Source organism: Neomonachus schauinslandi, chromosome 1 (assembly GCF_002201575.2).
Source record: "Neomonachus schauinslandi chromosome 1, ASM220157v2, whole genome shotgun sequence".
Taxonomy (NCBI): Eukaryota; Metazoa; Chordata; class Mammalia; order Carnivora; family Phocidae; genus Neomonachus; species Neomonachus schauinslandi.
Window position 1 is genome coordinate 80,845,358 of NC_058403.1, and position 16,498 is coordinate 80,861,855.

The 16,498-nt window shown below is 43.0% G+C and overlaps 2 protein-coding genes across 4 annotated transcripts in view; one reads left to right on the top strand and one right to left on the bottom strand.

The window, feature by feature from the left end:
- The window catches only part of LOC110582496 (5-hydroxytryptamine receptor 3C), an 18,218-nt gene extending 13,110 nt beyond the window's left edge, over positions 1-5,108 (bottom strand). The window contains 9 exon segments of the mRNA XM_021692530.2: positions 254-295; positions 298-461; positions 1,567-1,645; positions 1,648-1,710; positions 2,138-2,274; positions 2,276-2,311; positions 2,559-2,668; positions 3,314-3,363; positions 5,048-5,108. Coding sequence (XP_021548205.2) covers positions 254-295; positions 298-461; positions 1,567-1,645; positions 1,648-1,710; positions 2,138-2,274; positions 2,276-2,311; positions 2,559-2,668; positions 3,314-3,363; positions 5,048-5,108 — 742 coding nt within the window.
- Positions 5,109-12,940: 7,832 nt separating this feature from the next.
- The window catches only part of ABCC5 (ATP binding cassette subfamily C member 5), an 84,993-nt gene continuing 81,435 nt past the window's right edge, over positions 12,941-16,498 (top strand). Inside the window, exon 1 of one of the 3 annotated variants that reach the window (XM_021692585.2) lies at positions 12,941-13,111. The gene's annotated coding sequence lies outside the window, so the exon portion shown is untranslated. The remainder of the gene's footprint in view (positions 13,112-16,498) is intronic. The other 2 variants (XM_021692584.1, XM_021692586.2) reach the window with 2 other exon arrangements.

The window sequence follows — 16,498 nt, forward strand, 5'->3', positions numbered from 1 at the left end:
CAGCAGGTAGGTGATGAAGATGGTCTCTAGCAGGCTGACCACCATCAGGGACAGACACAGGGCAAAGTAGACACCTAGAGGGAAGATGGGTCTGCGTGAGGGCCAGAGGTACCTCCCAGGACTTTGTGTTTCCTCCTTTCCCGGAGGGCCCTTTCCAGGATTTCTTTTCACTCTGACCTGGTTCCATTGGTCCATGTCCCCACCCCACCCCCCCAACTTGCTTTTATTCTCCTGATGGAGGGAGGGGCCATACTGATGAGGGGGGTGCCAGTCGCAGGGAGAAAGTCATTCATATAAGCAGGAAGACATTGTAGCCCAGCAGAAGGGTCATCTTGAATGGGGCACAATTCCCGCTTTCTGCCGGCAGGTAGAAGCTGAGGGTGTCGATGGCAACCAGAAAACCACTGGGCACCAGGAGGTTTATGACATAGAGTCTGGGCCGACGCCTGATGGCCACCTGGGGGGAGGAGAGAGGGGAGCGAGTGAGGAATAGGCTGGGGGGCTGCTGAGCCGGTTAAGATCAAGAGTTGAGATATGTCCCAGACCAAACTGTCTGGGAAGGAAATGTTACCTCAAGTCCCTTTCACTGTCCCCTCTTTCCAACAAAGTCATCTTAATCACCACAGTCTGCCTTTCCAGGGTTGGATTCTGCCATGCTGCTTACCACTGACATGTATCTCATTCCTTGCTGTCCCAAGGTGTCAACTTTCTCCACTTCCATTTTTAGCCCTATCTATGTAGGGCTCTTGGCAGGACTGTGGGACCAAATTCTTAGGTATCATGTGCATTTTATCCTTGTATTACTGCTTGCTTTCCTCATCAAGCTCTAATCTCTAGTGACTTTGCTGGTGGCCATTCAAGACCAGTGGGAGGGAAAGCAAGACAGTGGCAGATAATTTAGGGGTCACCAGGATTTGGAAGCATAATATCCCATAGACAGTGTTTCATAACTTTTCCACCATTTCTTTTTAAAAATAAACATAAAAATTCTTGCCTTCTGAAGAGTTTTGATAGTCATGGGGGTTGGGAAGCTCACTTTCACTATGAGTCACTCCCGTGGGAGCTTTTGTTTTCCCCCCTCTGGGAGGATTTATTTAATCAATATTTACTGCATTCCAGATACTGTAACCCAGCAGAAGGGTCATCTTGAATGGGGCACGATTCCCTCTCTCTGCCAGCAGGTAGTGAAGATTTATCAGTGAAAAAAGTGATAAAAAATCTCCACCCTTATATGGAGCTTACTTTGTAGTGGGAGGGCTTACATTCTGGTAGGGGACATAAACTATGCATCACAACCACAATCACAACCACGGCCCTCCAGCTCACATAGAAAATGATTTGGTGGGGCGCCTGGGTGGCTCAGTTGGTTAAGCGACTGCCTTTGGCTCAGGTCATGATCCTGGAGTCCCTGGATCGAGTCCCGCATCGGGCTTCCTGCTCGGCAGGGAGTCTGCTTCATCCTCTGACCCTATCCCCTCTCAGGTGTTCTCTCTCTCTCATTCTCTCTGTCTCAAATAAATAAAAAGAAAAAAAAATCTTTAAAAAAAAAAAAAGAAAAAAAAAAAGAAAATGATTTGGTCATACTGGTTGGTGCCCACAGTCATCTTCATCATTCTCTGGTGGATACCCAAAAGTACCCACTCCCCCTTGCTCCGAATGAGGCTCTTTGATGTGTTCAAAATCTCCTGCGCTTTCTTCTCCATGCCCAGGACGACATTCTCCACTGCAAAGGAGACCCAGAACTCAGCCTCCCAAATACTCCCAACCCCCTTTCCCAGACTGTTGAATTCCTTACCACTTAGTTTCCACACCCCTTTCAGTGAGATCCTCCTCACTATTCCCAACTTCCTGGCCTCTTCTTTCTCAAAACCCTTTCTCTGGGGGTGCCTGGGTGGCCCAGTTGGTTAAGTGTTTGCCTTCAGCTCAGGTCATGATCTCAGGGTCCTGGGATCCAGCCCTGAATCAGGCTCCCTGCTCAGCAGGCAGTCTGCTTCTCCCTGTGCCCCTCACCCTGCTCGTGCTCTCTCTCATTCTCTTTCTGTCTCTCAAATAAATAAATAAAATATCTTTTTTAAAAAAGGTCTTAAAAAAAACACCCCTTCTCTGCCTCTCAATAGGCTACTATAAAGAGCCTCACTCACCTGTGTAGATGAATGAGCTGAAGGTGAGCGTGCAGTTCTGTTCATCAAAGGGGAAATAGAAGATGTCCAGGTTACAGATGCTGACCACCTTCACTGGCTTATCATATTTGATGAGACCTTCACTGTTGACATAAGCCATGAGACCTGTAGCTGTCTGATCCACATCCATGCTCTATGTGAGAGGGATGGGAAGGTGGATAGTGTGGGTCTTTATTTCTCAGGTCACACCATTCCTGTGCTCCAACCCCACTCATTTGACTTCCCCCTTCCACCTATAGCTATGTTCTGGGGGTTTTGTAAGTTCAATTCAGACATTGCTCCTTCTAAACTGAGTCTTCATGTGCCCCCTATTGGTTATATCATTCCCTTCCTTGGAAATAGGGTTTCCTTCTTGCTTTTTTCAGCCCTGATACTCACAACTCTTCATTGAAGATATCTGGAAGCCAAAGATTCTCAGCTGCTATGCTGATCTTCCTGATGCCCCCATATTCTTCTGGGTTCCACCCGATGAATGGATTGTACCAGATCTATAGGAAACCATGGTGTGGAACAAATGATGTAGGAACTAGTTTTAGTTACACTCTGTCTCCTGTACTTTACATTTCTTTCTTTCTTTCTTTCTTTCTTTTTTAAGATTTTATTTATTTGACAGAGAGAGCACAAGCAAAGGGAGAGAGAGGGAGAAGCAGGCTCCCTGCTGAGCAAGGAGCCCGATGTGGGACTTGATCCCAGGACCCTGGGATCATGACCATGGCCAAAGGCAGCTGCTTAACCAACTGAGCCATGCAGGCGTCCCTACATTTCTTTTTTCTCTCAATTCCTCATTCTTTTACCCCCTCTCTGGTGACAGCTATCACTACGTCATTAACAAAGTCTTTCTTCTACTTCTCCCTCAATGCTCTCAAGGGAGACCTTGACCTTAGCTTTGGAGTCCCTGGGATGCAGCCACTTAAGTATTATCTTCCATGACCTTGGTTTATGCTACCTTCTCCCTGTGCCCCATCTTTGCACTCCAAAACTGGAAGGATAATCAGGAAGTTTTGTGTTTTTGTTAGTCTGGCTCTGTTTCAATTTGTCTAATTCGTGAGTATTCTCAGCTTTATCCATTGTAATCTGTGCCCAGGAGTGGAAAAAGGGAAGTACCATAGTAAAGGGGAAACAGTCTATCATACCACGTTTAGCCACAGGAAAGATGTCATCAGTTGAAACTGAGCATCCTGAAAAAACAATTTTCATCTGGGATCATTGACGCCATGAAGTCAAGACCAATGCCACCACCCAACTCCTACTCATTTTCAAGGCTGTTCTATGTGGCAATTGGTGATTTTTAATCATAAACCACTGAAAAATATAAGTCAAAGAATCCAGGGTACAAGGAAAATATAAGTGAAAATAAAAAGTATGAAAGTCCATTGGGATTATGTTTCTTATGGAGTAGTCCATAAAGGGACAGATTTTACCTGCCACGATGTCACTTCATGAAGCATTCCTTGTCATGTCTCCCCACCCCAAAGAATGAGATTTTCATTTTACAAAATTCAAGCAGGGAACCCACTGCTTACCCCTGCTTAGCCCATTATGGTGTTGAGTCAGGACTTACCACTTCCACAATGGCAGACATAGTGAAGAAGATGTTGACATGAGTGGGGATGCTGTAGTTGACGACTGGACGGAAGGCCTTTCTGTCAAACACTGCTTGGAAGGCAGCAGGATCCACCCCGTACTGGTCAAAGCCTGAGCAGTTGATGGTGAATGTGTCTCCTCTTCCTGCAGAGAGCAGAGACCCTGTGAGAAGAGTGCCAGGACTGGGGACTGGCTGGTGTTTCTGCACAAAGAGAAAACAGGGGCCATGGGAGAAGCATGTGAGCTCCTCCTACCTGAACCAGGGAATGTGGCCTGGGCTCATAGGCAAATGGTGGAAGTTGATGAGGTGAGCTGAGTCAGGGCTCCATCCTCAATTCCATTGTTTCTGTCCCCATGCAAAACTTGTCCAAACATGTAGGCAAACTCAGCCCTGACCACCACTTTTCAGTGTCCTGAATCTCACCACAAACCTTTTCACCTTCACTTAGTGTCCTTCTATTGTTCATTTCTGTCCTTGATACACTTGGGTGATGTCAGTGATAGTTTTTACAATCACAGTTCTCCTCCTCACTATATTAACACAGCATAGACGATAATTAATGATAAAGGCAATGAGGTCAGGAGTGTGAGGTATGTGGGACCTTAAGGAAGGAACTCAGTTTTTCAAGTTAATAAGAATTTACTGTGTCTCTACTATGTGCTGTGATTGTTCTCTTCTAAACCAGAGTGGTTCTCACCACTGAGACTATCTTAAAGAGAGTTCCTTGATATCCATCTTATACCTAGCCCTTTTCTAGTCATACCTTGTGATGCAGGATATAGAATTGTGTGGTAACATCTTCTGGTAGTCTATTCAGATCTATCTCTGATTTGTATTAACCCTCCTTGTTCATTTTCAATAATGAATGAGAAAAATAATCTACATTGAAAAAAATTTTACTGAAAATGTTTCCCTTTCTCATGGCAGATCTTCTCATCACCTTCTTCCCGTTAGCATTTTCTCTGTTCCATTTAATTTACTTCAAGAGAGCTGAGAAGAAATTGTCTTCTTTTTAACATTAGTTGATACTCAGAAACATGTAGTTAGGTTATATGCCTGGAAAGAGAAAGACACGCGGAAAGAGAAGAGACCAAGAGAAACACAGGGAGATAAGGATCTTGCAAAGAGGTACAAAGCTGCCAGTGTCCTGAGTTTTCATTTTTACCAAAATGAACATCCAAGCATTGACTATCTGGGAATAGCAAAATTAGCCTGGCTTGTCTTTTTCTCAGAAGCTATATGTTTGCTTTGTTTTTGCTCTTGTCCCCCTTCTTACCTTGAAGCAGCAGATAGAGAATGAGGAAGAGGAAGCATCCATTCTCATGGAGCCCACCTCTTCCCATCTTCTTCTCTTTGGCTCTTCTCTGAGATAATGTGGATCTCTGGGGACTTAGTGATGATGCTGATCTTAAAAGACCACAAGCCACACCTCGAACCCTAGCTTTGAATAAACATGTATCAGGTGGCATTAGCCACCTCTCTAACAAGCACCCCTGGTGACAAGAGAAGGTCACAGAGGACTACCCCATCCTGTGCCCTATCTGAGTCTGAATCTCATCTCCAAAAGTAATCTGACAAATCAGTTTGGAGAGGAGGAAGAAAAAAATTTTGGTTACTAGAGCAGTGCTAATGGTCTCCTCATACTTAGAGTCAGTCTGGCATATAATGCATCATAGAAAAGGCACATAATAATTGCCAGAGCTTTCGAGGGGCACATGCACTTATTTTAACCTTGCTACCATCTTTCAAAAAAACTGGGGGCTGGGGACCTCCTTTTTATAATCAACTTCTGACTCTGAGGTTTTAAATATGACTTTAGTACCAGCAAGCTTTTGATTTTTTGAGTGTGTCAAAAGCAACTTAGGTCTACTGGTTGGAGGGAGTGATCAATGGGGTAGAGGGGAGGTTTAGTAGAAGTTGACTTATGAGAACATGAACTAACAGCTTGCAAATTAATGTTGTTTTGGCCCTGCTAATGTTTATAAGAAATTAGTGGTCAGCATATTAAAAATTGGGAGATCTCATACAAAAACTGTATTTCTGGCTTCATTTGAAAAAATAAGATCAAGCAATACTGGTCTCATGTTTTTACTTGACAACAATCTGCCAAAGTTAATGGTCATGCCCTTTGGATGGAACATTCTCTCTAGATCAACATAGTCTGTCACCAACTATGGATTATTCCTGACCAGCTCCCCTTATTTATGTTACCTGCTTGGTCTCTTTAGGCATTTGAGTTTACCTTTGAGTGTTAAGATTGATTTTCTTGTATAATTCTATTTATTTATTTATTTATTTTAATAGTTTTTTTTAAAGATTTTATTTATTTATTTGAGAGAGAGAGAATGAGAGACAGATAGCAAGAGAGGGAAGAGGGTCAGAGGGAGAAGCAGACCCCCCGCTGAGCAGGGAGCCTGATGTGGGACTCGATCCCAGGACTCCAGGATCATGACCTGAGCTGAAGGCAGTCGCTTAACGAACTGAGCCACCCAGGCGCCCTCTTGTATAATTTTAAGAGAGCTTTGGGAAGTAATTTCAAAATACCATGCCATGCCTAGGTGATCACAGGTCTCATCAGATTTAGCATGTACAACTATTTTTTTTTAAAGATTTTATTTACTGATTGATCGATTGCATGCTCAAGCAGGGGGAGGGGCAGAGGAAGAGGGAGAAAAAGAGAATCTCAAGCAGGTTCTGTGCTGACTGCAGAGCTGGACACAGGGCTCAATCTCACGACCCTGAGATCATGACCCCGAGATCATGACCTGAGCCAAAATCAAGAGTTGGGCACTCAACTGACTGAGCCACCCAGGCGCCCCTAGCATGTACAACTATTTGATTCATGGTGGAAACCAAACATGGTATGGTTAAGTAGACCAAAGTCATCAGTGGGGTTTAACTACCTGGAAGGTAGTTAAACTACCTGGAAGGTAGTTAACTACCATGGAAGGTTTAACCTTCCATGATCTGGCCCCACATCATATCACAGTTTCATTTCCTGTTACTTTCCTACTCAAATCTGAGCTCCTCATAACACTGTAATTTCCATGTTTTTACTTTAGCTGTTCTCTCCACTGGGAACAACCACCTAAATCTCCTCAGCTAAAATAAGCAGAGGGAGAGAGAAAGAGAGAGAGTGTGTGTGAACAAACAGGGGGAGCGGCAGGCAGAGGGAGAAGCAGGCTTCCTGATGAGCAAGGATCCCAATGCGGGACTCTGTTACAGGACCCTGGGATCCTGACCCAAGCAGAAGGCAGACGCTTAACCCACTGAGCCATCCAGGCATCCCAAGGAGCTAATTTTGAACACCTGTTATTTTGTTGGGCCAATTTGATAGTGCTTCTCAATATAACAATACTTAAAAAATTTTTTTAAAGCAGTTCTTCATTTCTTTCTAACTACTACTTTCTGCTAATGAACCTGGGACATTATTACTATGAAGGTGGGAAGTATGTAATTCTTTCCTTCGTAAGGTGACTGTGTGATATGACTTATCATAACATGCCCTATACTGCTGTGAACGCTTTCACCCACTGTAGTTCTCTGTTGAAAATCTGTGAAACTCTTGTCTATATAACATGCAAAGATGTCATTTGGCTTTCATTTGGCATTGTTGACATCTTTTTTTTCTGATTTGTTTAAAAAAATTTTAAATTCCAGTATAATTAACATACAGTGTTATATTAGTTTCAGGTGTACAATATAGTGAGTCAACAATTCTGTACGTTACTCAGTGCTCATCATGATAAGTGCACTCTTAATCCCCTTGACCTATTTCATTCCCACCCCCCCCAACCACCAGTTTGTTATCCATATTTAAGAGTCTGTTTTTTTATTGGTCTCTTTTTTCCCCTGTTCATTTGTTTTGTTTCTTAAATTCCATATACGAATGAAATCATATGGTATTTGGCTTTCTCTGATTGACTTATTTCATTTAGTATTATACCCTCTAGATCCATCCATGTTGTTGTAAATGGCAAGGTTTCAGTCTTTTTATGACTGAGTAATATTCCATTATATACATATATATATATTATATATAATCTTCTCTATGCATTCACCTATGGATAGACACTTGGGTTGTTTCCATGTCTTAGTTATTGTAAATAATGCTGCAATAAACATAGGGGTGCATGTATCTTTTTCAAATTGGTGTTTTCATTTTCTTTGGGTAAATACCCAGTAGTGGAATTAATGAATCATATGGTAATTTTATTTTTAATTTTTTGAGGGAACTCCATACTGTTTTCCATAGTGGCTGCACCCATTTTGGCACTGTTGACATATTAAATCTTCTCTTTTCTAGGTTGCCCGAGACCATTAGAGAGGTTCATCATTCTCTCACACTGTTGTTTCTGTGATGTCAAATAAAAGATTCAGTTTATTTGCTAACTTGAAAAAAAAGCTTATTTCATTAAAATGACTTTCATTGTGAAGTTGATCTGCAAAAGTAAAATTTTGTCTTCAAAAGGCAGGAGAATCCGACGTGAGTGCCCCAGCAGATGTGAGGTGATCATTACCATTTGACATTAGGTCCTGGTAACCTGGGTAGAGGAGGCTATCAGAGGCTACCACAGTAGAACACTTCTGTCAATGAGCAATGGTACCACCATCTATCCAGGTTCGCAACCAGAAAACTAGGTGTTACCCTTGACACCTCTCTTTCTCAAAGCACTTTATGTCATCCATCAACAAGATCTGCTGATTTTACCTCTTAAATTTCTTTAAAAAAAAAAAGGGTTTTATTTATTTATTTGAGAAAGAGAGAGAGAACGATGGGACGCCTGGGTGGCTCAGTCGGTTAAGTGTCTGCCTTCGGCTCAGGTCATGATCCCAGGGTCCTGGGATCGAGTCCCACATCGGGTCCCTTGTTCAGCGGGGAGCCTGCTTCTCCCTCTGCCTGCTTCTCCTTCTGCCTGGTGCTCCCCCCTGCTTTTATTCCCAAGCTCTCTTGCACGCTCTCTCTCTGGCAAATAAATAAATAAAATCTTAAAAAAAGAGAAAGAGAGAACGAACGAGTGGGGCGGGGGAGGGGATGGGAGAGGGGGACAGAGGGAGAAGCGGACTCCCCGCTGAGCAGGGAGCTCGAAGCGAGACTTGATCCCGGGACCATGAGATCATGACTGGAGCCGAAGGCAGCCACTTAACTGACTGAGCCACCCAGGCGCCCCACCTCTTAAATTTCCTTTGAGCCCACTCACTTCTCTCCATCTTTTCTACCACAATTCTAATTCAAACCACCATCATCTCTTCACTGGATGACAATAGACACACCTAGCTAGACTCTTTTCATTCTAGCTGCCTCTAATTCTTTCTCCAGTCTGCCAGCCACTGTGCAGTTTTCAAAATGCAAATCTGATTTCTCAACCCTAAACCCACTCACCTTTTTAAAACCTTGCAATGGTTGCCTTTTGCTCTTCCTCTAAGACCTGTAACATGGTCTATAAGGCCTTTGGAGATGTTCCCTTCCTTCTCCTACCACTTGGTTTTTGTTGTTTCTTCTGCATGGGGTGCTCTTTGCTCCGCCCACCTCCACCATCTTCACCTCACTAACTCCTGCTATCCTTCAGATGCAACTCACACCTTCCTTCTCTAGCACCTGCCACAGTTATAATTTAAATTTGGATTAGTGTTGACTTGGAACTCTAAGCCCCATGATGGCAGGAAACTTGTCTGCTTTAGCTCCACTGTATCTCCATGAAATATTGAATGAATATTTTTAATATATTACATGACATAAATATTATTTTAAAACATGTACAAGTCTGGATTTACATAGATTCTCCACTCTAGCCCCTTGCCTGAGGGTTGGAGAATATCACCCCCCAAGACATTTCACAACACAAACACATTTTAAGGAGGGGATGCTTTGCAATCAATATCATGTAAATAAGTATAAGTCTTATTGTACTTACAAATACGTATAAGTTAAGTATAAGTCTTTGGCTCAGGCTATCGGTGGCAGACAGTATTATAGTGTATTGAGGTCTGGAGCAAGGGCTTCATAATGCTCATCTGTTCTTCTTCTTCTTTTTTTTTTAACCTATAATCAATATATGTGAAGTATTTCAGGGAGAGTTCAGAAGCTTTTTATTTGATATGAAGGTATCAGGTATGCAGCTTTTGGTTCTATAGTGTTTGAGGCATGGTTGGAAGTACTAGTGTTCCTTGGCAAGGTGGCTTGAGGTGTGCTGAGGAAAAGTTTTTCCTATCCAACCAGTTGGCCAGAGGTGTTTCAGGAATTCTCAACGGTAGATACAAACATAGATACAGGTATCTGCAAGATTCCTCTGTTCAATCGCACATATCCCCAGTGAGGGAAGAAATGGTTTGTTTCTATGATATTAAACACTTTTATTGTGAAATTCTTAAAGACTACCAAAAAGTACAACAAATGATATTAGAAGGACCTGTGTGCCCACTCCAAGCTTTGTGAAACTTTAACATTTACAAGTCATTTTAAAAAGAAATAAAATACTACAGAAACAAATGAAGCCCCTTGTGTATCCCTCTCTGATCTTATTCTTGTACTTCCTACACCAGCTATACCTTCAATGACCCCTTGAAATTGTTGTTGATCGTGCCCAGGTATGTTTTATATTTTTAAGTATTTATATGTGTATCTGTAAACAACAGATCACATTTTTACATATTTAAAAAATTAATACAAATGGGGCTATACAATTTTCTTTCTGTAACTTATTTTGATTCAACATTGTTTTTGAGACTTATACATACTGATACATTATAGCCCATGTTCTTTAACTGCTATATAGTATCTCATTGTATGAATACCATAATCTAGTTATCTGTTTTCTTGTTAATGGAATTTAGATTATTTTCACTACCGCAAACAATGCACAATGAATATATCTCCGTGTGTGTGTGTGTGTGTGTGTGTGTGTGTGTGTGTCCCTTTAGGGCAGCTTTTCTCCGCTAATAGCATTAAGCCCCGATGCCCTAAGGTATTCACTGTGTGGAATGAATTAACTTCTCCCTTGGACATCTAGAATGATACTAGGTATGTGTTATCCTTGGGAGAATTGAGAAAATAGTCACTTAGATCATTTTGTTTAGGGCTTAATTTACTTGGAGCAGCCTCCACTGAGACAGATAGGCATATGAGCTGGAAACCACTAGTTTCCACTAAAATCTGTTCTTTCCTTCTTCCATTGTAATGGAACTGTAGATGGCTCATAGCTGCCTGGCTGAGGATTGCATTTCCCAGTCTCCCTCTCACTTAGATGTGCCCATATGACTAAATTGTCACTAATAGACTGTGAATGGAAATGAGGTATGTTTCTTCCCTGCTGGTGCCTCAACACCAAGTCATACTTCTCCATATTCTCTTTTTCCTTCCTTCCACCTGGGTGACTGGTGGTGGCAATGAGTAGAACAACTTTGGGAGCTATATGTTGAACCCGACAGAGCCACCATCACCCTAGGTCTCTGACCACCTGCAAGGAGCAGGACTACACTACTGAGCTAGTATACTTATCTAAGACTTTTATTTATGAGAGAAATAAACTTGACTTCAACCCACTACATTTTAGGGGTCTGCTAGGGGTCTAACAATACAACCCTCTAGCCCATTTCCAATCTACTAAATATGGCCAAATTGCTCTTTAATGTAGTTCTATCGATTGATAACTCACTCTGCCAGCAATGTGTGAAATATCCTGGTTTTCCAGATCCTTGAAAACAGTTGATGTTGTCAGGTGTTTACGTTTTCCCATGAGATGGGCATACAATAGTATCTCATTGCTATTTTAACTATAATTTCCCTGATTATTTTCCTGACTGGGTGTCTTTTCATGTTTGAATGGCTGCCCAGGTCTCCTTCACTGTATGTGAACTATCTGTTCACATCATTTGCCTATTTTTGTACTGGGTTATTTGCCATTTCTTATTGAGTTGTAGAAATTATTTGCGTATTTTGTATCAAGAAACTTTGTCAGTTATAACTTGTGGTTTCACTTTTCACTTTATGATTCTTGTACAGAAGTTTAAATTTTAATGTAGTAAAAATGTATCAATCTTTCCTTTATTATTTGTTTTTGCAACTTGTTTTGGAAGTTCTTCTCTACTCCCAAATTCATAAAGATATTTCACATTTTCTTCTAAACATTTTAAAGTTTTCCCTTTCACAGGTAGGCCTTTGATCTACCTGAAATTAATTTTTCTGTGTGGGCTGATGTAGTAATTCCCTGAGTTTTTAAAAATACAGATAACCAACTGTGTCAGCACTATTTATCCAACCTTCTTCCTTTCCCTATTGATCTGTAATGTTTTCCTGGCCAGTTCATGTTTACATATATGCATGAGTCTGTTTCTAGGCTCTTTGTTCTGTTGCATTGGGGTATTAATCCATCCTTACGTAGGAACACCGTGTTAATTAATTCAGCTTTATGATGCCTTAGTGTCCACTCTAGCTAGTTGTATAGAAATGGACAAGTCACTTTACTTTTTTTTTTTTTTTAATCTCTGAAATGGAAAATATATACCTACACATAGTGTTGCTACGGAGATGAAAAGAAACAAGAATTTCACGTAAAGCACCACAGAGTAGGTAGGCACTCAGCAGAGAGTAGTGATGTTATGATCCTGTTGAAGGTACAGATGAAACACAAAGAGAAATACTATGATCAGTCTCTTTGGGAACCTCAGTTTGATTTCCAAAAGGAGTTGGCACACCGTATCTAAGGCTCTTGTTACTCTAGAAACGGAGATCCTCGCGTATTATTATCTAGAAACCAGGTAGCACAAGATTATGTGAAGGGCAATGGGATAAATGTGAGAAAGGTGATAGTGCAGAATGCAGGGTCGAATCCTGAGCAAACAATCGTTAAAATGGTAAGTACCATAAAAGATAAGATTTGGGGCTGGTTGATCGCTGATGACCTTCATGGGGTTTTCTGGTGCAGAAACGGCCGCACACCGTCACGTCCGCCCTGCCTACAAACACCGAGCTGCCCGCCCACAGAGAGCTACTGTCAACCCTCCCGGCCACCCACTGGGGCACACGGCCTCAGAGAAGATTCCAGACAGGCTCGCAGAAGCTCTGAGAAGGATGGTGCAGAGCCAGGAGCGCGGTGGAAAGGAGGAGCAGCCTACACCTCCTCCAGGGCTTCTGCGGCGCTTCTGGGAAATAGAGTCCTTTGCCGTGTGTCGAGCCTCGGGCTCCTGGAAGGGGGACTACAATTCCCTTCAGTCTTGGGGAGTCTTTGTGCAGCACGCCTGCGCAGTCTGGCGGCCAATGCCGCTATAAAGGCTTGTTTTGCTCCGGGGCTGATGCTCGGGAGCGTGGTCGAGTGGCCCGTGCGGCCGCCCTGGAGCCGGGGCACAGGTAGGTAGCTGCTACCGCGGCACCCCTTCCCTCTCCCTTGGTTGTCACGGGGGTCACCCCTGTGTGTTCCCTCCGGGGGTGGCGGGCTCGGATCGGGGATAAGAGCAGTTCGGGGGAAACTGGAGACCTGATAAACGCAGCCTGGGCTCCTTCTAGTCTCCCACCGCCCCCTCCTCGGGACGCAACCCCGGAGGGCCCGCGGTGAGGTCCCGGCGTCGGAAGGCAGGTAGGGTGGGATGAGTGGTCGGGAGTGCTGGCTACATTCCCGGCTGCGGCCACCAGGGGGTGCTGCGCCCGCGGCCCGTGGGTGTGGGTCGCCGTGGCCTCCTCAGGCCCGAACTGGCCGTGGGAACGCCCTAGGGTCAGGGCATCCCAGGCGAGGCTGGCCCGGGAGAAGCCCCCATCCTCATGCTTGTGGGGAGGGCGGCATGGGGGACCCCCGCTCAAGCCGCACACCGGCGACTCTGAGGGGCCAGCAACCTTAGAAGTCATCCTCTCGTGGTTTGTTGTTTTTTTTTTGCAAATGGATAAATGGAGGTTTATGACAGAAGTACGCACAGCAAACCCAGGGCAGAGCCCGGAATGGAATCCAAAAATCTCTTGACTGTCATCGGTGCCTTTCCACTACCACCCCACAGAGCTGCATGTTGCTTTGTGCTTATTGCACGGGGTTGGGGGGGGGGGCGGTCATCTGGCTTCTGCACAGCGGTGGGGAGGCAGGAGGCAGCTGGGCAGGGGAATGATTGGCAAAGTTTCAGAAGGGTTTGAAGGGCGAGATGGGTAGGTTATGGGGTCTGGCGCCTAAGTGAACGGTGTGGGAGGTGGGAGGTACAACACGTGCATTACAGGAGGGTGGCAAATCGCTTTGGTCTTGTGCTGCTGCAGGGCCTGAATGACATTCCTGAAGTTGGATACCTAAGGAATGTTGTAATGAAGGCAATTTGGAGACACCAGTCTGGCTAGTTACGGTTCTTATGGAGCCCCCCCCCCCCCATGCAGTTTCCTCTGCATCATTGTGCAGGGAGAATGTCTACACTTCATCACTGGAAGGAGAACCCTGATAAACAAGGCAGCTGACCCAAAGGCCTCAGCTCTATTGATTTTGAGTCTGGGCACTTCTTTGGGTTCTCCCACTTTGGTTATTCTGCTAGTGCCATTGTATAGAGCTCCGACTTAAACATAAAACAAAACAAAAAACACCTTTCCTTTTTTCCCTTTCTTGATAGCTGAGGCAAGTTAGCATTTAAAAACCACTTTTGAGCAACTGTGAGGGAGAACAGAGGAAAATAGGGAAATACACATGGAATCAAAAAGAGTCAAGCCTAGTGATCCTTTCTCAGTTGCTTTCTACAACTGATAGGGATTCCTAGCTCTGGGGTGGCCTCTGTGCAGGGTGCCCTGTCTTACAGCCCTGATACACAGACGATGGAATCCTCCTGATGCTCAAGGCCAAGAGATGGTAACTTTGTGCCTACTCAGGGCCTGCCTACTCTCATGGCTATGCCTCTTTTCCCAGGAAATTAAAGAAACAAGAGTGTTAGAGGTAATGGAAAACTTCCCCACCCCCTTTATACATAGGATAACTTGAAATAAAGTGATTGGAACAAACTTTGGTTATTGTGAGTTCTTAGACAATTGAGATGCGCTTTATGTTTTTCTTGACATGGCCTTTGGTATTGTGAATTAGTTTGGCTGTGTCCTTTTCAAACTCACTTCCCTCCTCTTGCCTTTTTTTTATTTTTTAAAATAAAGGAGGACTAATCTTTTCAGCTTCCACATAATCAGCTACCCCATTAGGGAACCTTTTGAGAGGAAGGTTGGACTTCTGTGATCCCTCTAACAAGAAGGATTACTCTGATCTGCAGCTGCATCCCGACATTGGGGACACTGGCAGATGCCAGGTCTGTTTATAGTTTAGACTTAATGAGGTCTCAGTGACGTGATTGCTGTGCTCTTGGTTGTAAGCCGGTGTTCTTTATGATGTCGTTTGTCCTTGGACAAGGTGACCTTTTTTTTTTTTTTAAGGTAAGTAATTTAGCAGTATCAACTCAGGGTACTTGAACCAGACTGCTGAAAGGCCAGAAGTCAAGTTTTTTTTGTGTGCTGAAAGCACGTCTGTGTGGAGGAGATTTAGTCCTTTTTTATTTAGTAAGTATTCTCCTTTTCTCTGCTATCTTAAAAAATGAATTGTAGCTGTCAGAATTTTGTCCGCAGAGTAGTACTTTTAAGACACAGTGATAGGTAGGAATTTATGGAATCCAAAAGGCAACACAGCTACACTTCTTTAATTGTTAGTGAGGCTGGTATGAAAGGTGTTTAATCAGCTTGTATCTGGGAAACTTTGAACCATCTCAGAGTGCAAAAATTGTTTTCAAGGGGAATGTATGTGTTTTATTTTCTCAGAAGTAACCAGAGTTGATACAGGATATTGATGAAAGGTAGCCAAGCAAGCAGGGGTTTAGAACAGAGTTTCAGGTAGATACTAGGTAAGATTTTGTAGGACAGGATGGGGAATTTGTTTTTGTTATTGTATTTTTATAACAGCTTTATTGAGATATGATCTATATACCATGAAATGCACCCCTTTAAAGTATACAACTCAGTGTTTGGGTAGCACGTTCACAGAGTTGTGCAACCATCACCACTGTCTAATTTTAGAACACTTTCAGTGCCCCAAGGGGAATTTGTTTGTAAAGTTAAGGTGCAGTATTGGTTTGTATTTTATCCATGTAACTTCATGGAGCTTTAAAATAACAACTAATCTATTACTTGATTATAAAAATGCAGAGCTGGGATATATCATTGATAGAATAAGTGCTTTGTAATTTTTCATTTAGTAACATTTAGTAGGAGGAATGATATCCATTTTAAAATTGTGGAGTCTGTAATGCTTGGAACAGACTTGAAAGCCTTTTTTTTTTAAAGACTTATCTAAATGCTCTATACATTGGGTTTCAGCTTAGTTGAAAGGGGCAGTAGCCCTACTGGTGTGTTTATTTTTCTCTAATCTTTTTTCTTCCCCTTGGAGGTGGGAATTGGTAATTCTTGATTCTACTACACTGGAATTTTTTTTCTTTAAAAAATGAAATGGCAGGGCGCCTTGGTGGCTCAGTCGGTTGAGCGTCTGCCTTCAGCTCAGGTCATGATCCCAGGGTCCTAAGTGGGGAGCCTGCTTCTCCCTCTCCCTCTGCCTGTGGCTCCCCCCTGCTTGTGCTCTTTATCTCTCTCTCTCTGTCAAATAAATAAATATAATCTTAAAAAAAATAAAAAATGAAATGGCACTTGAAAAATTTCTGAAAAATTATTTTTTGTAGATATAATGCTAAGAAAACTTTAATGCTTTTGTCCTTTTTTCTCCTTTTATTTTATTCAAAGTTATTTATTTAT